Source organism: Gekko japonicus, unplaced genomic scaffold (assembly GCF_001447785.1).
Source record: "Gekko japonicus isolate JY-2015 unplaced genomic scaffold, Gekko_japonicus_V1.1 scaffold119, whole genome shotgun sequence".
NCBI lineage: Eukaryota > Metazoa > Chordata > Lepidosauria > Squamata > Gekkonidae > Gekko > Gekko japonicus.
Genome location: NW_015163606.1, coordinates 525,569 through 551,301, shown reverse-complemented (window position 1 = coordinate 551,301; position 25,733 = coordinate 525,569). Strand labels below are relative to the sequence as shown.

The 25,733-nt window shown below is 41.8% G+C and overlaps 1 protein-coding gene across 5 annotated transcripts in view; it reads right to left on the bottom strand.

Moving 5' to 3' along the window:
- RIMS2 (regulating synaptic membrane exocytosis 2) overlaps positions 1 to 25,733 on the bottom strand; it is a 611,329-nt gene that overhangs the window by 111,957 nt on the left and 473,639 nt on the right. For 2 of the 5 annotated variants that reach the window (XM_015407290.1, XM_015407291.1), the window contains one exon: positions 8,851 to 8,951. The exons of the other annotated variants lie outside the window; for them this stretch is intronic. In XM_015407290.1, the coding sequence (XP_015262776.1) occupies positions 8,851 to 8,951 (101 nt within the window). The remainder of the gene's footprint in view (positions 1 to 8,850; positions 8,952 to 25,733) is intronic. 5 annotated transcript variants of the gene reach the window in all.

Below are 25,733 nucleotides of genomic sequence, written 5' to 3'. Positions count from 1 at the left end.
GGAGCCGCGGTCGCCCGGGCCGAGATTGGGGGGGCAAGGCGGGCGACAGAAGGCCGATGCCTCCGTCGCCCGGCCCTCTACAGAATCCACCCCCCAAACCTCCAGGTATTTCCCTCCTTAGAGCTGGCAACCCTACATTCCCCTCAGTGCCTGTTGGTAGGCAACTAAGCTTGGTCCTGTCACCTACTTTGGCCTTTGGGAGAAAACACATTGGGGCCAATCCTGATAGGGTTGCCAACTCCAGATGGGAAATTCCTGGAGATTTGAGGGATGGAGCCTGAAGAGGGTGAGGTTTGAGGAGGGGTGGGACCTCAGACAGGTACACTGCCATAGACTCCACCCTCCAAACCAGTCAGTCTCACATAGGGAACCATTGTTGCCAATCTCCAGGTGAGGGCTGGAGAGCACTCAGAATTACAACTGCTCTGCAGAAGGGAGGGCAGAAGTCAGCTGAAGTCAAAGGGGCAGATAATGGTAGGTTGATGGTTAGCTGGGAAGGAGATGGGGTTGCCAACTACATGCTGACAAATTCCTGGGGATTTGAGGGGTGGAGCCTGGAGAGGGTGGGGTTTGCGGAGGGGTGGGACCTCAGACAGGTAGAATACCATAGACTCCACCCTCCAAACCAGCCATTTCGTCCTGGGTAACAATTGTTGCCAATCTCCAGGTGAGGGCTACAGATCACTCACAATTACAACTGCTCTTCAGGTAGCAGAGATCAGTTCCTCTGGAGAAAACAGTGGACTCTGTCATTATACCCTGCTGAGGTCACCACAGCAAATTGACACTGTTTGCCCAACGCCAGAGCACTGCTCCAGAGCATCTTTCTAGATCCCGTTGTATTGCTTTCACAACGGGCTTTACTGCTAGTTTTTAAAATAAAGCTGTTGTGGGTACTGTCAATGTGATTCAGAAGAGAAATTACTGGTTAGAGTTGTGAGGGAGAAAAATCTTGAAGCTGTAGAGTGCTCTCTCTTCACGGCAGTGAAAATAGAACTGAAGGAAGAGTGCCCCCCCCTTTGTCACAGGATCATTTGGGGAGGAACAGAGCTAATCTCTGTCATGCCAAGGGGCAGGAGAGCACTCGGCTGTAGATTTCTAGAAGCCTGTGGAAACTTCTCAGCAACAGGCCTGCCCTGAGGCAGTTCCATGTATGCCTGCACTGAAGACATGATGATGAATAGAATGAGTCTTGTCCTTGACAGCATGGAATGGGGAAAAGGTCAGGCAATACTTCACCTTCCAACAGTGAGTCTTCCAGTGCCTGAAAATGGAGAGATGGAGCCCAGGAATTGGCACAGTATCCTCTTTCAAATCTATCAGTTCTGAGACCTCAGGGTGAGGGACTGAGGAAGGCTTTTCTTGTTGCTTGAACCAAGATGAGCCAGATTCCTTCTTGAGATGTTTGGACTTGTAGTTTTTGCTTTCTTCGGATGCAGTTCTGATGTGCTACGATGTGGAATTGACAGATTCAGGGACCTGGAACAGTGCCTAAGCAGATCTGAAGTGACCAAAACAAAGATACTGATTCTATTCTCAAGAAATGCTCCCACATGACAGACAACTTCAATGTTAGCTTGTTGGAGCCCAAAACAGCCTTTTCCCAAGTGTGGCTTTGAGCTGAGAGGCCTGCCATTCCTCACTTTGGGAGTAAACTGCTGACAGTGCCAGAAGGCACTGACATTGTGTGATTCCCACAGATCAGGTAGAGCATGTACTCATCCATTTGAGTCATTTTGGTCCTGCACTGGGCACACTTTTTAAACAATGCCTTCTGAGCCATTGAAGCAGTACTCCAAGTGATAGAAGAGAGTCAAAAAGATTGGTACAAAAAGAGCAAAGCTTCAGCTTGTACTCTCATCATGGCAGAGAACTGAAGAAAAATGGTGCTCCTTTCTCACGGTATGCAACGGTTTCATCAGGAAAACGTCACCTTGTGTGCCAAGGGGGAGGAAAGCCTTTTCAGTTACTAGAAGCTAGAAAGTTCTCTCCAAGGCCAACTTGCACATGTGCAGTACCAATGTGAGACTGCAGAGAAGACCAAAGATGAACAATAGTTATGCCAATGGAATGACAGTTCTGTTGGCAAAGGTATGGGGTGATTTCTGCCAACTTCCTCTCTCACTGCAGATCCCCAATTTCCCCCCACACTGTTCCTGAGAACCCCTTGTCTCCTAGGAGCAGGATCTGGGCAGAGGGGTGTTTTGGGGCTACAAAGGAGGAGAGGGAGATGGGGAAATCCTGATTTGCTGCTTTCACAGTAATGGTGGGTCTTGGGATCCAATCAACACTGTATCCGTTTGTGTTCTTTTTTCCTGCAGTTGCCTTGAAGAAGAAGAGAGGGCTCAATTTCCCTTTGCCTCCAATGGAAGGGAAAATCTGCTTCTTCTTTCATTGGCTGACAACAGTTAGTTACACTTGCACCCCACTGCCAATCATTCCCTCCCCCCCATTAGTGTCTGCATGGTGCTCTCGGCCTCCCCTGATGCTAAGACTTTTAAAAAAATTAAATATAATGCAAAATGATGCTAAGACTTGCAGAGAAATAGGTCAGTTTGAATTCCCAGTATACCCCTCCCATGGAAGAAAGTTTTCTCTTCTATTGCCCTCCCATTCAGACTCTCAAATCACCCACCTCTCATACATTACAATAGTTTGAATTCCCATATGCTCATAAGGAAGGATATTTTCATCCACCCTTTAAATTGCCTCAGGATACCAATCTCTTTCTCTAAGTCTAGCCTTTCTTTAGCCGTCACCAGATTCATAACTGCATTACTGTCCTTACCCAAATCAATTCCCCTTAATCCAAACAATTTCAATTTCCTAACAGATTTTTAAAAACATGCTTTTGTGAAGCATTTGAGGCATAAAAATCCTATTTTCTCCCATCATCCCTTTCAGGAGAATATATTTCCCACTGTCATTCTGCAATTCACCCTTTACTAAAACACAGTTTTAGTATTGGTGGATATTTTTATCTTCTGAATTAGCACTATTCTTCTGAGGTTTAAGGGCAGGGGGCAGGATGCTGCTCATCTAGTCTCAGATCTCAACTCAGCAGTCTTGAATTATTGTGTTATAGGAAAAATAAATATTCAGTAGATATTAATTCTATTGCATTAAATGAGTTTCCTGTAAAAAAATTTAAAACACAGCAATCTGATCTGTACAGTCTAGAACATTCTTCAGTTTAATTGCATTATTAGTTCTGTATATATTCTACTCTGCACATCTTATTCACAACGAAAAGGAAGAGGATTTTTTTAAAAAATAAAACCCAAAAACTAAACATTGATATCTGGATTTTACAATTGTGGTGTGTTCTTGACAGACACAAGTCTGTCTCTCTAAATCCTTTTACTGAATTCTCATCTTGTAAATTTTAGGACCTTCTTTTACTTGAGTCTCAGTTCTCTAACATTCACAGTGCAATCCTAAGAGCACTTTCCTAAGAGTAAGCCATACTGAACAGACCTCAGTAGAATTCAGAGTAGACCTGCTTAGGATTGCTCTCTCAGAGTTTTAAATAGTGAGATAAGATCCAAAGTTTTCCTCATGTCTATTTAACTATAGATGTTATTTGTTTATTTATATATTTATAACCCCACCTTTCTTCATGGCTTAATTTCCAAGTTTACTCATCATGGTTTCTGAGGCACTACCATAGACTTACACTTAAGTAAAACCATGTACACTGCAAAAACCTACTTTAAAAAAAATCGAATTTACTGCCCCCAAAGTTATCATCTATTCCTCATTTAATCAACACTGAAGTAATTTCCCAGTGTACTATTAGACAAGCAGTATCATAGAAACACAAATATAATAATTAATTACCCATTAAAACATGTAAGGAAATATAATCTCTCTTGGTCTGAAACACAAACCAAGTATTAAAGTCTAGCATTAGGAAGTTGTATTCCATAGATCTATGATATATAATTCAAATGTTCACTTATGCCCCAGCTCATTGATCCTATATAAGCATGCATGCTCACCTTTGTGAATGGCTTCTAAGTTCACTTCAGTGGAGAAATAAGGTTTCTGTCAACAGAAATAAATACGTGGAATGGTACCCTCCACTGAAGTGAATATTGCAATAGTACTGGTATGCAGATTTTGCATTATCAAATGTATCAGTGACTACTGGCCTCTGTCTTAATTCGAAGAAGATGAAGAGGAGGAAGAGGAGGAGATTGGATTTATACTCCACCCTTCACTACCCAAAGGACTCTCAGAGCGGCTTACAAACTCCTTTCCCTTCCCCTCCCCACAACAGACACCTTGTGAGCAATGTTCCCTCTAAGCTGTGGAGTCTTGTGAGCAAAAATTCTATTTTGTGAGCTGCTGGCATTAAAGTTGTGAGTGAGCAATTTGGCTGCTGCCTAAATTAGTTTGCTCTGGAGCCTTCCTTCCTGAGCTAAGACAAAAATGTGTGAGCCGGAGGCTAAAGAACTGTGAGCTAGCTCACACTAACTTAGCTTAGAGGGAACACTGCTTGTGAGGTAGGTGGGGCTGAGAGAGCTCTGACAGAAACTGCTCTTTTTCAAGAACAGCTCTGACAGAACTATGGCTTGCCCAAGGTCATCCAGCAGGTGCAAGTAGAGTAGTGGGGACTCAAACTCTGTTCTCCCAGATTAGAGTCCGTGCACTTAACCACTACACCAAACTGGCTTAACACACTTAACCACTACACCACACCGCGTACTTAACCACTACACCAAAGTGTTCCATCTTAATGTAATCATCATGATGAATTCCTACTTCATTTTATTGTATCATGTTTTGTTTTGTTTTTGTGAGCTGATTTTAGACCCTGGTTTAGCAATCCTTTGCAGCTTGATTTTCCTGTGCAAAACAGGAAAAATTACTTGCAAAAGTGCATTATACAATGTGTGTGAAATTAGCTCCTGTTGGGCTAACAAAACAGAATATAAATATTAGAATAAATAGCCTCTAGAATGGCAGGCAGGAACTTGAGACATGACTCTCCTTAGTGTATTCACATGAAACAAATGCTACTGGCATCAGAGGGACTAATTTACCATGTAATTAAATTAAGGATAGGCCCACCATGTTTAGTTGGTGAATGGATTAATGAAGTGTAAACTAAGGTGAAAAGTGTCTCCAATTAACTGGGTGCCATTTTTGTTAAACCCTGATGTTTAGTGTGAAGGCTTAGATTTGGCCAAGCAGTTGGAGAAACCTGTGCCAGCATCCTCCTTTGTCATATTCAGGAAGAAACAACTGTGGAAATCAGGACAGATGTAAACAACTTTCTCTTCTTGGTACCAGTCTAGGAATATCTGTAGCAAAGTGTGCCTTCCTCATCTGCTAAAATAAGGATGCTGAACTCTGCTTCCCACTCTCTGCCAGTTCTAAGTCATGGTGATACTACTGCTGCCTATCTACCTTATCACTGTTCCAATTCCATTTGGAAAGACAGTCCAGGAAGCTTGAACAAGAGACTTTCTTCTTTTTGGTGGAACAGGATACTGGATTATATGGTTTGCTCTTCTGATCAAGTAAGGCTCTTCTTAACTGAGAAAGGCTAGGGAATGCCCCATAGAGTGTCTGGCAGGCAGGGGGAAGCAACAAATGTGGGACATTTGCAGCTGCAGCAGGTTACTCTTGCTTATTAGCAGTTGCAGGTATGAGATGTTTGGACCTTGGTTTGGTTATAATGAGCCTCTGGTGAAAGTGGTGGGCATATAAACTTGCTAAATTCATAGGGCTGACTCCCAAGGAAAGCTGCACACAAGAATTATAGCCTTGCCACTTATATTGTATGCATATGCAAATGTAATATATCATTAAATCAATAATCCAATATTCATGTGATTAATCAGCACTACTGTATAATGAGCACTAGGCAAACTACTGCTTAGCCTATTTTGTATTTCTATTTGTTTCTATCAAATTAAGTGTGTTAAAAATTGGGTCTGTATTTTTTCAGCACATGAATAAAACAAAACAGAAATGCAGAACCCACTCAGCTCTCCTGACGCTTCACCCTTGCCTACATAAAAGGAAAGCTATTCTTAGGTGTCCACAGTAAACATGCTTCTTTCCTTAGTAAGAAATATATTTGGACAACCGTCAGGTCTAGACAGTTTAGAATATAAATGCCTTTTTATATAAGCTTCCAGTGGAAACACAGAGCTTCCCACAATATTAGAATTAAAGGCATTGTGATAGAAAGAAATCAGGGATTTATGGTTGAATAGAGTTTTGAAATGAATTCCAGGAGGCAAAATATTTATTTCTTTCCTTTTTCTTAATTATACCAGCCCTGTGTAGATGACTAAATGTAAAGATAGTTGATGGAGAAAGAGAGAAATGTGACTGCACCTGCTTGTCCATCTCCCAGCCTGTGTGCATTAACTGGTACTTCTGCACAGAAGCCTGCATTGCATTTATTTATTTATTTATATCCCACATTGCTCCTTGGTTTGGACTCAAAGTGGCTTTTTAGAAGATTGTGCTCCCCTCCTCCATTCTGCCACAACAGCCCTGTGAGGCAGGCCAGGCAGAGAGCTTGTGATGAGCCCAAGGTCATCCAATCAGCTTCCATGGCAGAAGTAGGGATTCGAACCCAGCTCGCCAAGGGTTCTAAACCTGCCTCTCTATCCACTATACCACCCTGGATCTCCTGTGCATCTGTCTAACCTGTGCATCTGCCTAGCTTATACCTGGGTAGGCTCTAAGCAGAAAACTTGACCAATGCTTTGGGATGGGGAGCAGAGTCAACATGTGAAATCCTTCTTATGCTTCCTTATCCCCAGATTCTGGCTATCTCTGCAAGGCTCCTATTATTCATCTAAGAAATCGTTAAAATATATATGACAACAAGAGAGACCCAGACAGAACTTCATGCAGAAGTCCACTGACCAAATGCCGTGGTTCTCCAGCAACTGACTTTCATGAAAGAGGGCTTTTCAGTTCCATACTTTGGCCATCAGTCCCCCATCCCCCCACATTTTCCCAAATATTTCAAGAATGGTTCCTCATGGGCAGCAGCACCTCAAACTCTATGATGTTACTTTGGATGAACATTTTAATGGTTTCAGTGCTACCCAGAAAAAAAACCCCACCATGAAACTGCCATCCAAGTAACCATCCTTATTAAAAACAGCTTTATATTTGTAGAGTGAGTGAATCTAATTTCAAGGCACCTTTTCTAATCATTTTACCAGTCCACTCAAAGATGGAAATGAACCTTCATTTCTTAGCAGCATTTAAGGGGTTATAGCTCATAATCTGTTTAATTACAAAGATTACCAAGTAACAGAACATTAAACTACATCATTCTATAGGAGTAAGCACCTTACAGTGCAATCCTATGCAAACTTATAAGGGAGTAAGGTCCAATTAAAACAGTAGGGTGTACTGCTAAGTAAACCTGCATAGGATTGTGCTGTTAAAGCAGTAAATATCCTCTTTCAGCAAGTATACTGACTTACATATCACCTGAAATGAAATGTGGCATAATAAGTAAGCTGGAGGTGTTAAATCAGATGTTTATGGTCCAATAACTGAATGTTACTGCCGGATTATTATGGGGTAGATCTTAAGAAATGTGAGCAGGAAGTGCTTATAGTGGCGGGTCCTTCCCCACCTTTGCTGTCTTCCAGCACCTCCTAAGACACTGTGGGTCAAGGCATGTTGTCCATGAGGCTCCCACCAACTATTGTCGGGTCTTAGGGGACCACTAGTGGAAGGGAAAGGTGAGGAAATACTTGTTTTTTCAGATCCAAACTACATTTTATAGAAACCAGCCTTAATTTATTCAACTTGCAAATATTGCACCATTGATAAAGATGACCAACATTTGACAAAAATAGTTTATCAGACTGATCTATACAGCAAGTCTGTGATTATGGCAATATTTAAAAACATGATTTTCCCTCTGCAAACCAAACATTAAAAAAGCTTGGATCCACAGAAATTTCAGCAGATTTCTGTCTGTAAAGCATGACTTCCTTGCCTCCTTTCTGCTGCAGCCCCAAAAACCCTCCCCCCCCCCCCTGCTGCTTCTGGAAAAAAGAAACCCCCAGGAACAGCAGGGAGCAGTTGGAGGTCTGCAGGGGGAATGGGGAATCAACAAAAGTAGCCCCTCCTTCTATACGTGGAAATTCTCTGTGGGATCCAAGTCACCAATTGCTCATCCCTATCACAACTAAAACTTTATTCAGTAACAATCACAACTAATTGAAGGTTTTATTATATTATTAGACATACAATAAAAGTATAAAATATAGTAAATTCTTTCTGAATTAATTTTGATCATCTAAATAATTTCCCTCTTTTCTATTTACTAAGTGCTTTTTTATAACTGCACATTCCACCATATAACCATAAAGTGATCATGTATCACTTTTTGAAGTAGGTAAATACTTTCCAGTTCTGTCTCATGAGAGCTTGACATAGTAATTTCAAGCATAATTTTGGAAAGGGCTTCAGAATGTCACAGCTGCAATCTATACAATTACTTAGCAGTAAGTACAATTTTTTTAGATGCAGCCCTTCCCTTGGATGGGAGAAATGCATTCTTCATGTGTACAGAGAACCAGTGATTTGTGTTCAGTAACAGCCCTTCATGCTTCATCAGGTGTTGCTCTATATAAAGATCCATAATCTTTCATGGTATCAGGCTGAACACTGCCAGACAGGGGAGACTAAAAATTCTCTTGAGCGAGCAGAAGCCGTTTTGTGCAAGTCTGCATTCAGTGTGTTAGTGGGACTTATCTATAGGATTAGATTGTTAATTGCATGTTACCCATTAAATGACTATATGCCTGATCAAGGATTATACATTTTGCAGCTTTTTTAAAAAAATGCCCTTGCCTTGGAATGATAATCTTGCTCCAGCCTCGAATCTGATCCTGCTACCTGTTTGTACTTGCTCATTTTCATTTGGCGATTTCTCTCGTCTACGTCCACAGCACCTGTCAAATTCAAAAGAAAATAAATCAGTTCATTAATTTGCAATTCTGTGTTTAAAATGAAATCATTATTAGCATTTCAGTCATATTTAAATGGTTATAATGTAACCATAAAAATGGTTATAATGTAACCATAAAAATGTAATCTATTATTTTATTTGAGATGAATAACAAAGCCACAAAGGGATTTTTGAAAAATCATTTTGAATTTAATTGTTTTAACATCAGCCATTGATAGGGTTCTGCTGAAAGCCTTGAGTAGATTTATTGCATCCAAACATCCAGAAGCAAAATAAAAGCCTAACAAAAGAACCAAAAATATAGATTTCCAAAGCAGATTATGTTATGTGATATCTTTTAGGTTTTGAGTGCTGCTAAAAATATCCACATAATTTTGCCTATGGAACAGTTTTACTGGCAGCTAACAGCTACAGGCAGTGGTTAACAGTGTCTGTAACTAGCTACTGAGTAGCACTGCTACACTGACCTATAGTAGCAAGCAAGATTGCTTTAAGAGAGCCATCACCTCCATTACCTTGGCTGAAGCAAACTAATCATACTGGGGTAGATTCAACAATTCTTTAAGTAGCCTTCCTCTTGCCGAAGGGGCCTTCCTCCAACTGAAGCAGCTCTTCCTCCGTGCAAGAAACACTTAATCTGAAGGAAAACTCCTTAGACTGGGGGAAGGTTCCAAACTTGAGCCAAAAGGAAGGGTGGGTTATAAGTATTTTAATAAAGAAGCAGTGGAGCAGTAAGATAGGGGCATGATCCACTCCATTCAGAGCCAGATCATATGAACAAAGCATGTGGAAGTAACTAATAGTTTTCATTAATGACTAAATATAATAAGACCCTGATGACTTGTTCACTATATATTTGGTGAGCTGTTAAGGTGTCTGAGATCCTCCTTCCTGTAGAAATAAACCTGAAGTGTGTGTCATGTTGTTTAAGGATATGCACATCAAAATAAAATAGAATTAGTCCTAAAGATTCCAGCTGGAAATTTAAGTGTAACTGAGGTAAATAAAATGGTCACAATATACATTTTACACAATTGATTTTTTTCTATGAGCAGAACAAAAATTTGAAAATGGTCAGGGAAACTTATCTCTAAATTACAGTTATGTTCCCTCTAAGCTGAGTTAGTGTGAGCTAACTCACAGTTTTTTAGCCTCTGGCTCACACATTTTTGTCTTAGCTCAGGAAGGATGGCTCCAGAGAAAACTAATTTATGCAGTAGCAAATTGCTTGCTCACAGCTTTAATGCCAATAGCTCACAATGTAGAATTTTTGCTCACAAAACTCCACAGAGGGAGCATTGGTTACTACTACTGGCTAGACAGGAACACAAAGAATTTGCCAATTTTTAGCAATCTCTTCTCAGCAGTTGTCAGTTCTGAAGAGGCCTTGTAATGTAAATGATCAAATATGGAAATGTTACCAATGACCTTTGCTAATGTAAAACACACACATAAATGTTAGAAGCAAATGAGAGGCTCTGTCCTATGGTTGCTGGGTGGAAGAAGCTCATGCTTTTGGGATCTTATCTGCCTTTCCCTTCCTCCAGCAGCTCCTCAAGCCCTCTGAAGACTCTCTACTGTGGCTGCGATCATATGCACAATTAGACCCAACATAGGTGTGAATGCCAATTGGATTTAAAGGGTGCGATCAGACAACAATATCTGGGAAGTGCCCTGCAGCCATTGGCAACCCGTTCTGCTCCATTGCAGAAGTGGAGTTAAAAACTGGTAGGAAGCAGGTTGCGACGGACCACGGATGGACTTTCCCGAGTCTGATCACTCCAGTGCGCTCTCATGACGTCGGGATGGTCTGACTCCATGCTGTTGTTCCCCCCCCCCCCGCAGTATGCACATCATCGCAAACTCCATACGGAGCCCTTGGTGCGGAGGTGCAATTCATTGATCCCTCATTTAAACGCATGGGGGGAAAACAGCACAAAAAACCCCCGACTCACTTGCAGTTGTGTTTGATCACACACTGACAGACTGCGCCCACAGCTTCGAAGGGAGGTGTGAATATGCAACTGCGGGTCAAATGCCTCCAGAGGAAATAGCCTTGCCCCCCCTTTTTTCTGGCACATGTGACCACAACCTGTGTGTCGATACTCTTAAGCAAAATGCATTACTCTGAAGGAGTCTCCAAGGCTTGCTTCACTAACAAAGAGTAAGGAGTGTCAAGTTTTCCTGATCCCTGTTCCTCAGTGCAGCCCTCTATGCTGGGGACAAAGGATCTCTGAATTTCAGCAGCTGGTTTTTAGTGTGTCTTACCACTGTACTACTATGGCCCCGGTCACACGAGCAGGAAACCACGGGGGGGAAATGTGGCAGTGTGCCCCGGGGCAAACTAAGGCGCCGTTACCTGACCAGACCTCCCGTGGAGGTCCCGTGGAGGTCCCGTGGGAAGGGAGAGGTGCCGATCGCAGGACAATCCCGCGCGCAAAAACGAAGCGCGCGGTTCGGCAAACTGGATAGGTTTTTTTTCTGTACAGCACGACTGCGCATGCTCCGTAGGGTGCTTTTGCGCATCCACGAAGACCTGGGGGAAAAAACTTTTTTGCAAGGACGGGAACATGGGCGGGCGCCGGATGCCACCGGAACCGCGATCAGACGCCCGCCCTTGCCCCGCGGTTTCCGGATACTAGTACCTCCGAGGTACTAGTTTTTTGCTGCGCGGTTTCAGCGGGAAGCCTCGTTTGAGCCACGGGAGTGCTACGCTTCCCAGACGTTCCGGTGAGATCGCGTCCGGAAACTCCGCATGTCTTCCGTCTGACTAGGGTGGCTAATGTTCCGTGTGACCGCAGCCCTTAATACCTAACCCCATATAAAAACTGAATCTATATTGGTCACTTATAAACATATTATGTGCTGTCAAGTTGTAACTGACTTATGGCAGAGACTGACCAAGAGAGAGATCTTGGAGTCGTAGTAGATAACTCACTGAAATTGTTGAGACAGTGTGCGACTGCAGTAAAAAAGGCCAACACTATGCTCGGGATTATTAGGAACGGAATTGAAAACAAATCAGCCAATATCATAATGCCCCTATATAAATCAATGGTGCAACCTCATTTGGAATACTGTGTACAGTTCTGGTCACCACACCTTAAAAAGGATATTAAAAAGGATCGAGAGCCAGTTTGGTGTAGTGGTTAAGTGTGCGGACTCTAATCTGGGAGAACCGCGTTTGATTCCCCACTCCTCCACTTGCACCTGCTGATGTGACCTTGGGTCAGTCACAAGCCCTGGCACAGCTGTCCTTGAAAAAGAGCAGTTTGTGTCAGAGTTCTCTCAGCCCCACCCACCTCACAGGGTGTCTGTTGTGGGGAGGGGAAGGGAAAGGAGTTTGTAAGCCGCTCTAAGACTCCAAGTGAAGGACGGGGTATAAATCCAATCTCCTCCTCCTCCTCTCCTATTATAGCTTTGGGAAAAGTGCAGAAAGGGCAACTAGAATGAGAAAAGGGTTGGAACACTTTCCCTATGAAGAAAGGTTAAAGTACTTGGGGGCTCTTTAGATTGGAGAAACGATGGCTGAGGGGTGACATGATCGAGGTTTATAAGATTATGCATGGGATAGAACAGCGAGAGAAAGAAGTACTTTTCTCCCTTTCTCACAATATAAGAACTTGAGACCACTCAATGAAATTGCTGAGCGGTCGGGTTAGAACAGATAAGAGGAAGTACTTCTTCACCCAAAGAGTGATTAACACATGGAATTCACTGCCACAGGAGGTGGCGGCGGCTACAAGCATGGATGGCTTCAAGAGGGAATTAGATAAGCATATGGAGCAGAGGTCCATTGGTGACTATTAGCCACAAGGTATAGATAGGGACTCTGGGCCAAGTGATGCTCTGTATTCTTGGTTCTGGGGGGGGCAACAGTGGAGGGCTTCTAGTGTCCTGGCCCCACTGCTGGACCTCCTGATGGCACCTGGTATTTTTGGCCACTATGTGACACAGAGTCTTGGACTGGATGGGCCATTGGCCTGATCCAACATTGGCTTCTCTTATTATTATTATTATTTTATTCAATTTATACCCCGCCCTCCCCACTACGCGGGCTCAGGGCGGCTTACAAGGGCATACGCCAATATAAAACATAAGTAAAATAATTTAAAATCATCACAGTACAGATAACATTATAAACAGTTAATTAATAAGTGCTCTGGATGTTATTTCACAAGATGGCGTAACAGTTCTATTGCTACTACTCTGTTCCTTAGCATCATCTGCTTCCGGGAAACACTGGTGTTCCCTCGTCCAGGGCCAGGTAAGATGGTACAATAATGATGGTAGTGGCAACTCCTACTCATACGCCTGGTGGAAGAGCTCCGTCTTGCAGGCCCTGCGGAACTGTACAAGGTCCCGCAGGGCCCGGATCTCCATCGGGAGCTCATTCCACCAGGTAGGAGCCGCCACCGAGAAAGCCCTGGCCCTAGTAGCGGCCAGCCTGGCCTCTTTATGACCTGGCATTGCCAGGAGATGTTGCGTCCCAGACCGAAGTGCTCGCGGGGGAACATATGAGGAAAGGCGGTCCCTTAGGTAAGCTGGACCCAGACCATGTAGGGCTTTAAAGGTAAGAACCAGCACTTTGAAGCGAATCCGGTACGCTATTGGCAGCCAGTGCAGCCCTTTCAGCACAGGCTGGATGTGGTCCCTACTAGGAAGACCCATCAACAGCCTGGCCGCAGCATTCTGCACTAGCTGCAGCTTCCAGATTTGCGACAAAGGCAGCCCCATGTAGAGAGCGTTATGTTCTTATGGCGACCTCAGCAAGGGGCTTTAAAGGCAAGTGAGAAGCAGAGGTGGTTTCCTATTGCCTTCCCTTACAGAGCCTTCCTTGGTGCTCCCCCATCCAAATACTGACCCTATAGCATGCTGCCTTCCCTCCTATGTTGGTCACCTACTTAACTTTAAAAACCATTTTTACCAGGTTTTTCCTTTTCTCCTATAGGGTGATGTTAACTTCATTATGATAATAAAACTAAGGATTTTTTAAAAAATTGCACTTCTTTAAATAAATAAACGTATGCAAATAACATCACCCTGGGAAAGGAGACAACAAAAAACAAGGACTTTGACCCTTCAACTTTTGTTAAGGAAGAACTTTGAAGTCTAGAAGCTGTGCAGACTAGAAGGACATATTTTTCTTGGGGTGCCTCTCATCCTTACAGGGGTTTAGGGTTGCCAACAGCCTGCAAGGATAAAAAAAACTCTGTTTAACGGAGGCTCAGTGCAAGGCAACAGGCAGTTGAAGCATGGAGATAAACAATATCACCTGTTAATAACATCGCATTAAGCGATTAAATGGGCAGGACATTTTTTCTCCAGCTTGTTAGCAACCCTAACAGTGTTAAAGGTGTATTTATTAACAACAACCCAAAATTATTACTTCACCCATAGGATACTGTTTGTATTCCATTACCCAAAGCATATTTATATGTTTGCAATTAGTATTCTTTTGTAACTAAATATGACAATATGGTGGCGGGACAGCTGTCCAAAGCAGCTTCCCTGAATGTAGCCAACACCACTATTTTTAGAAAACAAAATCTGCTGAAATGTACCACTGTTGCTTTCATTTTAATGACTTTCTTTTACCTGAGTTAGTAACCAATACTGTTTAATCAAAGGGGGCTATATACAGAATATTTAAATTTCTTAGTGGAATTTTAGGGAATTTATTTTGTATTCCCTTCACCCAAGAAAATAAGAATCTCTGAATTTTAGTTCCACCTTTATGCAAAAGATTTGTGCAATAGGTGTATATCAGGATCTTAAGTAGAACACTAAATATTAGCCTAATTTTCACGATATCCACAAATCCTAGTGATTTCAGCATCAGTATCAGAAGTGGAACACTACGTATAACCCTAACTTTCACGATATAGACAATTCTATTGATTTCAGAAAAGATACCTATTTGGAAAACCAGCTACCAGCAATGGCAGCACATTGCTTAATATTAGGACAAAGCACAGATGTTAAATGCTTACATGTTCCTAAGCACATACCTACCAACACAGCACAAATTTTGCCATCACCCAACCAAATGCACCCATAATGTCACAAACAGTCCTGGATTGTGAGTGTCCCTGCATCCCCTGTGACAGTGTGATTCTGTGACACACCAGCAAGCTGTTTCATTGGCACTCCTAAAAATAGCTGCTCAAGTGACACTGGGGATGATTGTGGAGTCATGCCAGTGCCACTAGATGTTTAAACTAATGATGACCCTGATGTGTAAATGTAATCTCCACACTGTTTCAAGAAGCACAATTATTAATGCAGTCACTGTATTTAAGTGGTTGTAAAAAATAGATTACTTATGATATTTTAGCTTGAGAGCCTCTAGTAGCTGCCTTTGTATAATCCAAAAAGTCTTTGGCTTTATTTGTATTAATGCTCAGTTTAGTTTACAGCTAGTCTAGTTGACTGTGGGTCCACATAGATGGGATGACAAAGGACTCGTAACCAACAACTCTTTCAAGAATCCAAAGAGCATTATGAGGCTCTGACTGCTAACAGGACCTCTGCAGACAATAACTCCACACCAAGGAACATACATTCAGTGTATCCACTACAATCTGCAATGGTTACAGCAGAAATAAAGTTGACGTAAACTGCCCTACCTTCATCCCCATTCTCTGGCACTGCGATGTATGAATACAAAGAAGAAGAGGGGCAAGGGAAGGGAAGAGATAAAATGCAAAATAAATAAATAAAAATAAAGATTAAAAATAACAGAAATCATGATTTAAAAAAATAAAACAAGCATGAATCAAATTTACTGAGGCTTCTCTCCCCCCCCACTTTATTGTGCCAACCAAACCTAACACCCCATTTCCACAAAGATATTCATTAACCTGCTGTTGTTTCTGGGCCCTAAGTACAGGCTTCTCAGGGCAAGCACTTTGCAAAAGCCATTAACACTGTCTACACCAAGGTCAGCCCAGCAGTAGTCAGAAACAATTCCCTTATTCTTCCTTTGTATACAGTGACTAAGGAGTGACAAATAAAAACATACACTGTATTTTAGTGCCCTATTCACTCCAGTAGTACTAACAGAAAAATTAAAAGTTTCAGAATTGTTTGCAAGAGCTACTTTAAATATCTGTATGGATTATCAATTTGTGACAAGGCTTTGCCTTATTTGTTTCTTGAGATAGGATTCCCTATGGCACAACTAATAGTTTGAAAATTTTGCTCAGCTAGTAAAAGTGACCTGGTAAGAGAGTGCTTTCGAAGACTGATCCAGCTACTCAACAGATAGACTTGGCAGCCACTAACTAGGGGTGGTGCAAAAAATAAATAAATATTCGGCCGATTCAGATTTGGCTGAATTGGGCAGAATCAGTTTCCGCTGGCAGTAAGACTCCTGCATGTCAGTTTCGTCAGTACCAGCTGATTGGGGAGTCTTTTGGCCAGCCGAATGTCAATTTCAGCCCCATTATATCCTATGGGCCATTGAAGTCAATGGTGAAAACATAGGGTATATTCTGGGGGCTGAATTTGAGGGAGAGGCTCCAAACCCACAGGGTAGCTGCTGGAGCCTCTCCCCAAGATACCCACCAAGTTTCAAGAACATTTGAACATGGGATCCAATTCTACGGCCCCCCAAACAGGTTGCCCCCATCCCCTCCATTGTTCTCTATGATGGGGGAAAAGTTACTTTTCCCCCACGATGCTGAAAGTGGCTCTGGGGGGGGAGGGGGTTTGAGGGAGAGGCTCCAAATTTTCAGGGTAGCTGAAACAACTGTGCATTATTATGATTATATAAAGCTGCTAATCAGTCATATGACCTTCAGTGTATTTTATTCTTTGCTAGCCTAGTTATATTTGCATTTAAGGTTTCAAGGTCTCCTACACAAGTTCTTGTAAAAACGTTATAATGCTGGAGTAAATGAAGCCAGAATAATGTCATATTTGGCAAATGTGGAGAGGAGTGGGCATATGCATGTTCCAGTTCAACGCTACTCACAGATAGCCCATCCACATGGAAAGTTCAGTATCTGCACCAATTCTGTACATGGGATACTGCTTCACCCTTTCTGAACCAAGGCAACAGAATACTTATATGGTATGCTCTCAGAAAAGAGATAGAGGACCAAAAAGAACAGATAGAAATGGGCGGGAAAAAACCTAAATCTATTCTTCATCAATTTAGGGAAAATCTTCACTGTACTTTAGAAGATTTAAATGTATTCCTAAGATTCACTTTGTTAATTCAGGAACTATTCTACAGTACACATCTGTTTAGTTTGGTAGAAGTGAAAAATAGCACAAAAGAATCAGAAAGAAATTTTCTGGAACAGGATGAGTCATATAACAGAACACTTTGAGAGATTACATGTCCTTGAAGTGTTCTTCTGTGGGTCTCAAAAGTAATATCAAAATCACTATACACAGTACAAACCCAAATTATATACCCTCAAAAGTTCATGTTAAGCATCTGAAAAATCTCATGGAAGAGGCTTTCTTGGATTGCAGGTGAGAAACTGCATGTTTGATTGCTGCACCAAATGAAAACCTTCTTGTACATAGAAATTAACACATATCATTTTCTTTGATATAAATTAATTGTTGAGGGAGAAAAAAAGAAATCTAACATGCCCAGAAAAAGCAAGGCAAGACATTTTTCCTTAACATTCTGGCTTTCCAAGGTCAGGGAGATTTGATTTATGTAGTATTTAATCATGCAACCCTTCCTTTTTATCCCAATGCCACCATCCAAAGAGAACTATACCATGTGGTTTTTCTGAAGATGGAAATAAAGTCTAATAATGTAACAACATTCCAAGTAGCCATACTATAGTGCACTTAAAACGATACTATTTAGATATACATAGCAGGAAGTGAAAGGACATTCCCTAACAAAATACGTTTAGATTATAACTGTGGGTTTTGTTGTCTTTTTTTTTTAAGTGACAGTTCTTCAAATGTAGCAAAATGTGGGTTTGTAAACATTTAGACATTAAATGCTAAAGCTTCTTCAAGTGATTATTTGCAACCTGACATACATCTGGGCCTTTGGAAACAAAACTGCTATGCATGTAGTGGAAGGATGGTCTTAAATGAATCATAACCTACAATATATTAAAGAACAAAGGAAACTTTAAACTATCTGTTATGTATTGTTATATTTTAGCTGTGATCCAGCTTCATAATATGCAAATAATTTTTAATTAGTAGCAATTTATACAGAAAATTGTGAAGATAATTATTGAGCCTGATATTTATGAATACCATGTTTTGTTCTTTAATGGAGACAGAGACACAGCATTCTGTAAATGTATCAAACCATGTATCAACTGTTCCAATAATGAGCCTGGAAGTCCAGAGACTTATATATTCTCTTCCCCTTCACCCTTGTGTGCTGTTCTGATAACAAAGAAAACTAGCTACAGTTTGCATTGACCTGTGAATCAGGCAAACTGTGGTTTGCTTTCTACCTACAAACCAGGATGCTAAACTACAATTAAACTGCGATTTAGAACTTTGGTTGCTAGGTAAATGAACCACAATATGTTTAAAGTGCCCCATTTCAAAATCAAAACAAACTGCAGTTTGTTCTACACTAGGAAGTTTTCAACCTTGGTGCAGCAAACAACTGGAGAAGAAAATAGGGAGGGAATGTGCAGACCCAAAGACTTCTGAGAATCTTTTTCATCATAAACTATGGTTTATTTATGGTTTGCTGTGGTTTGAGACTCAGAAGACCCTGAATTTGTTTGTGACATCTGACTGAATCCAGCGAGATGACTATGAAACAAATAGGGGGATTTGTTAAAATGTCACTACTCCACAAAGTGTGCACCTGAGGGTGTGCTTAACATAAGCTCTAAATTAACTTTTATATTCATATAACTATGATGGAGATTGGAACAGCTGTTCATTTAACCTAACACTCCTCTCAGCTAAGTGTGAAGCCTTCTTTCAGTAGGCTGCTGTAGTTAAATGACCAACAGTGAAAGAGCTGAAAATGAACCCTAACAGAACAGAGGTGATGCTCGTTGAGAAGGCTGAGGTCTTGGAGAGCAGGGTGCTTCTCACCTTCGACGGGGTTCAACTCACTCTTGCTGACTCAATTAATAGCCTAGGGCTTACACTGGACCCAGCATTGTTATTGGAGAAGCTAGTAAATTCAGCTGCAAAAATTGCTTTTCCATCCTGATATATCCAAAAAGATGGCTCCTTTCCATGACCTGGCTGATCTGGCACCTGTGTCCATGCCACAGTAACCTCAAGGCTATTGTAATGCACTCTACTGTGGCCTTGATGAAATCCTAGAAATTCCAGCTAGAATTTACAGCATAATCTCTTTCTCTTTTTCTAATGCATAGCCTGTATACTAATTCCCACACTTCCTCTACAGAGCTCAGAACAGTTTACATTTGGTTCCCAGAGAATCTATTTTCTATGTTCCTTACATGACCAATCCCGCTTAACTACAGCTGTGGAAGGGTACCATGTGCATTCTAAACCATACTATATGTTGATATTTCATGAATACTGTAATTTCTTCCTTTTTTGCTCAACTGGTTAATGATTAAGCATTATAAGAACAGTCTATGTGAATAATCAATGGCTCGTAGTATGTAGAACTATAGAGAAATGTCCATTTCCATTAGGCAGATAATAGGATCAATTATATCTTGAGCATGGAAAATCATGTTCTGAGCAATCTTGCTAGCATTCTCAAGATTCTCAAAACAGCCTGAAGTGTACACTGTGAATAACTGATGTGCTTCTCTGTGTCACTTATTGTCAGGTAAAAAAAGTAATGGGAAGTGGCAAAAGAAAAAATATACAAAACAAAGAACTCTCAACAGGAGTCCCCAGCTATTAAGGGTCCTCAGTTCCAACCTCCTCTGTGAAAGGGTAGTGGGCCACCACATGGCTGCCCATGGGAGGTGGGACCAATTGTAAAATGGCTGCTGATGGGGGGGGCTATCATAAAAATGCTTGAAACTTCAAAGCTAAGCATTCTGCTATGATAACTACAAGTATTTCTAAATGTGTGATCCCTCTAAACAAAAGCAATGGCTCTTGGGGACTTCTGAAGCACCTCCTGTTCTAATGAGGAAGAGAAAAGCCAACACTGATTCTTTGCTTTGAGAAGAGGCATTCTGGGGAAGAAGATAGTGGGCAAAACAGGAAACACATCATCATGTTTGTGATCAATGTTAAAATAATAAATTAAGTGGCAAGTCCAACATGAGATCCTTCTTCAGGGGCAACTATAAAAACAGGCATATAAACAGTATTTCAGGATATCAAACAAAAATGCTTTCCATTGCAATAAAATAATTTGTTATATATTTGTTTGGGTATATAAACATTATGCTACATATTAAATTGTTAATTTACTGCTTCTGATTGAATACTATACAGATTAACAAACTATAATAAAACCAATGTCTGATAATACATTGTTTGCTGCATTTAATTTTCACCTACTGGACTGTAAATTATTGACTGGGCTACCCTATAGGTTTACAAACAACAACAAATACAGTTTAAAATTAACATCAAGGAAATTTGTTAACAGCACACTTTTATCATTGTGCAAATCACACAGCTTATACAATAAATATCAGATAGAATTAAAATATTTGGGCCAACCAGAGTATAGGATTTTTTCTCTTATCAGATAAAATGTAGAAACTTGAAATATATATGTAGTCCAAGGCATCTGTTTTGTTTTAAGTGAAAATAGGAATTTCCCCCCCCCCCAAGCTGGCAAAATAAACTTGACACTCAATGGCACAGCACACTGAATGAAAGGACATGGAACTTCCCCTTTCAAATGTGACCATGGCCTGCATCAATGGAAGTATAGTATCCAGATCATGCAAAGTGATAGTATCACTGTACTCTGCTCTGGTTAGACCTCACTTGGAGTACTGCGTTCAGTTTTGGGCACCACTGTTTAAGACGGATGTTTATAAGCTGGAACATGTCCAGAGCAGGGCAACAAAGATGGTGAGGGGTCTGAAGACCAAGTCCTATGAGGAAAGGTTGAAGGAGCTAGATATGTTTAGTCTGGAGTGGAGATGATTGAGACCTGATATGAAAGTATTTGAAAGGCTGTCATATAGTATTTGAAAGTATTTCAAAGGCTGTCATACAGAAGAACTATACAAGAAAGACCTCGATGTCCTTGACAACCACAACGGTATAATCACTGACCTCGAGCCAGACATCCTGGAATGTGAAGTTAAATGGGCCTTAGAAAGCATTGCTAACAACAAAGCTAGTGGAGGTGATGGTATTCCAGCTGAGCTATTCAAAGTCTTAGAAGATGATGCTGTTAAAGTTCTGCACTCCATTTGCCAGCAAATTTGGAAAACGCAACAGTGGCCACAGGATTGGAAAAGATCAGTATACATTCCAATCCCAAAGAAGGGCAATGCCAAGGAATGTTCAAACTATCGCACAATTGCACTCATATCACACGCTAGCAAGGTCATGCTCAAGATCCTACAAGCTAGGCTTCAACAGTACGTGGATAGAGAACTACCAGAAGTACAAGCTGGGTTTCGAAGAGGTAGAGGAACGAGAGATCATATTGCCAACATTCGCTGGATTATGGAGAAAGCAAGAGAGTACCAGAAAAATATCTACTTCTGCTTCATTGACTATGCTAAAGCTTTTGACTGTGTGGATCACAACAAACTATGGCAGGTCCTTAAAGAGATGGGAGTACCAGACCACCTCACATGTCTCTTGAGAAACCTGTATAAGGGCCAAGAAGCAACAGTTAGAACTGGATATGGAACAACTGATTGGTTTAGCATAGGAAAAGGAGTACGACAAGGATGTATATTGTCGCCTTGCTTATTTAATATATATGCAGAGTACATCATGCGAAATGCTGGCCTGGATGAATCACAAGCGGGAATTAAGATTGCTGGGGAAAAGATCAACAACCTCAGATATGCAGATGATACCACTCTAATGGCTGAAAGTGAAGAGGATCTAAAGAGCCTCTTGCTCAGAGTAAAAGAGGAGAGCGCAAAAGTGGGCTTGAAGCTCAACATCAAAAAAACTAAGATCATGGCATCCGGCCCCATCACTCCTTGGCAAATAGAAGGGGAAGCTGTGGAAGTAGTGACAGACTTCACGTTCCTGGGATCCCAGATCACCGCAGACTGTGACTGCAGCCATGAAATTAAAAGACGCCTGCTCCTTGGGAGGAAAGTGATGGTGAACCTAAACAGCATGATAAAAAGTAGAGACATCACCCTGCCAACAAAAGTCCGCATGGACAGTGTCATCGATGCAACGAACATGAAATTGAGCCAACTTCAGAGGATGGCAGAAGACAGGAGGGCCTGGCGGGAGATGATCCATGGGGTCGCGAAGAGTCGGACTCGACTGTGCGACTGAACAACAACAACATATAGAGCATGAAGTGGAGTTGAAATAAAATCAAAAGAGCTTTCGACTAAACATTTGGAAGAACTTCTGGTTAGAGCAGATCCTCAATGGAACAGGCTTCCTTGGGAGGTGGTGAGCCCCTACTTTGGAGGTTTTTAAGCAGAGGCTAGATGGCTATCTGACAGCAATGCTGATTCTATGACTCACTATGAATTTAGGCAGATTGTGAGAGGGAGAGTAGAAAAGGTTGAGCCAGTGTTTGACTCTTGTGACCCTTTCTTATATGCCCAGGGTAATGCTGATTGCCATTTTGGGGTCAGGAAGGAATTTTCCTCCAGGTTAGATTGGCCCAGGAATCCTAGAGGTTTTTTGCTTTTCCCTGGGCATAGAGCAGGGGCCACCAGGGAGGGGGGGGGAGCTGTGAATTTACTGAATTATGTAGGGTGACTCGATGACCCTCAGGATCTCTTCCGGCTCTACATTTCTAAGTTTAAATGCAAGGGGTAGAGGGGGGGGGAGGTATCTGTGTTTGTAGGATAGACTGAACTGTTGCAAATCTTCCTGGAAAACTTATTTGGGAATTCCTTCATCTGAAACTAGGGAACAGTTTCATTGCTGAATTCAGTAGATCCATTGTTATCAAGGAGCACAGCAGTTTGAAAAGCACAATATCACAGATAAAGATGAATGTTATTTTAAATGTTTGGATTGCAGCATCTTTAAGTTCCAGAGGGGAGCAAAGCAGAGAGCAAAATGCTTATGTATTTTTTTAAATCAGGGAAAAAACTGTAGTTACATTTAGAAACGCATTCTATGTATCATTTGTTCCACCATGATGAAGAACATATCACTGTCTAAGCACAAAGAACATTCTGAGCTTACATAAACTGTGATAGTAGCAGCAATTTAGGGATTTTGTGCAGGACATATATTCAGTTTTTGTTTTGATTGCAAAAATAATAATGAAAGGAGGGGAAAAAATCATGATTAAACAGAGAATTCAAAAGTGAGCTCTATTTTCTCTTCAAGCCTGCTGAGCACTTGGTAGAAAATAATGGCTTGGATCCACTGGAACTTTTCCATGGGCAGAAAGATTTCTGCCTGCAGAGCTCAACTTTCCACCCTCCTGCTGTGGTTGCTTTTCAAATATTTCAGAATCCCAGTAAATGAAATGATGTTTTGTTTCCTTAACGTCCTGCAAGCTTCTTCTATTGTGCTGGCATGCTGAAAACTGGGCAGGAAGCCCGGGTTTACTGCAGCATTACAAAGCTTTGTTGCAAGATCATTTTTACGGCCTGATAACTGAGATTCAGATTAAGATCTGACATTCCTTTTAACAGATGTCTGCAAATTGTGTGTGTGTGTGTGATGGGGAGCGTCAATATTAACTATATATGGTAAATTGGAGGGCTTTCTTCAACAGCTTTAGGGAGGCACTACATATGTACATACACAGATCTGTGAGTGAACTACTGTTAGGGTTGCCAGGTTCCTTCGTTGCTACGGCAGGGGGATTTGGGGGGCATTCCAAGGGTGGGCAGGGATGCCCCAAGCCCCACCTTCAAGAGCAGCCACCCCCTCCCTCTCCTCTGGCTGAATTAAAGGGCTTCAGTTGATTGGCGGAGACGTGGCCCACCGACCAGCTGGAGGACCCTTTAAATCTAGCAGGAGGGAGGGAGAGGGGTGGTCGTGGGCCACATGCTCGGCTCACAAAAAGATCCAAGGTCTTTTTGCAAGCCAAGTGTGTGGCCCGCAACTCCCCCTCCCTCCTTCTTGCTAGATTTAAAGGGCCCACCAGCTGGTTGGCGGGCGATGTGGTCCCCACCAATCAGTTGAAGCCCTTTAATTCAGCCAGAGGAGAGGGGAGAGGAGTGGGGGGGGTTGCTCTTGGGGACAGTGCTTTGGGCAGGTCTTCCCCCACCGGCCATCTGGCCAGGGTGAATTGGAGCCCCAAAATGCGGGTGAACCCCCCACCTGGACCTGGGGGCTGGCAACCCTAACTACTGTTGTCAGGCAGCCATCTGTTGGGTATCCCAACATTTAGGGTGGTCTGACTGGCATCAACTAGAGGTCACGCCTTCTCCATCATGGCTCCCACTCTGGGGAACAGGCTCTCTCAAGAGATGAAGGGTGCCTCCTTGGAGATCTTCAGGAGGCGCTGTGAAGCCTGCTTTTCTTATCAGGTCTTTTGCGGGGTTTGAATGGCAGGCATCTTTTAAGGGAGGAGAGATTGGGGGTTTTCTATTTTATTTTTGGCAGGGGATGTTTCTAACTCTTATCGTAAACTGCCTTGAACCATGAGGAAAGATGGGATATAAATGTTTTAATTAATAAATAAGAGGTTCCTACCGTATGTTATTCTATGCAGATGGTAATAATTTATGATTAAATTAAGTAATGTATTTATTGTAAAGGTTTCCCTTGCTCAAAAGCCAGTTGAATCCGTTTCCAAGCCGAAGAGCCAGTGCTGTCCAAAGATGTTTCTGTGGTCATGTAGCCGGCATGACTAGACGCCAAGGCACACGGAACGCTGTTACCTTCCCACCAAAGTGATACCTATTTATCTACTTGCAATTTCTTGCTTTTGAACTGCTACATTGGCAGGAGCTGGGACCAGAGACGGGCGCTCACTCCGTCATTTATTTATTTATTTATTAAACTTATACCCCGCCCTCCCCGCGAGCGGGCTCATACAGCACTTGAGTCTTGAACTGCTGAACTACCGACCTTTCAGTCTGTAGTTCAGTGTCTTAACCACTTGAGCCACCGCAGCCCCTGTATTTATTGTAAGCAGTTGTAATTTGTTGTTTTGAATTCTGGACTAGGAATGTGGAAACCCAGGTTCTCTAACACGACTATACCTCAGATCTCTCATAACCATCCTGTTATATTAACAAGCATGGCAGATAAAGTGATAAAATATATAATTTTCCCTCTCCTTTCAGTTCTTACATATGAACTGGAGATTATAAACCAGTTTAGTAATAGTGACTATGTAGCTATAGAAAGCACAATTGTGTGATCTTGCTTATTACTGTCAAACCATTATTTACTTCATATCAAAGCCTTCCCCCTTTCTCTCCTGTATTCCATACAGAAGATATCTACTCAATACATAGGCTTCGTGTATTCCATGGGCCCTGTCTGTGCACCCAATAAAATAAGGCAACATCTAATGAGAAAACAGAATATTACTTTTTCTATACCAGATACTTCCTCATTCAGCATATAGGACTGGCAGTTTTGAGACAGCAAATCAGCTCACTATTCAAGCATTCAGACATTATGAAATTACACAATTAAGAGCACATGTATGATTTAATGCACAGGCTATGCTTTCTGATACAATTCGTCTTATGAGGCTGATAATATAGATATGGCTGAA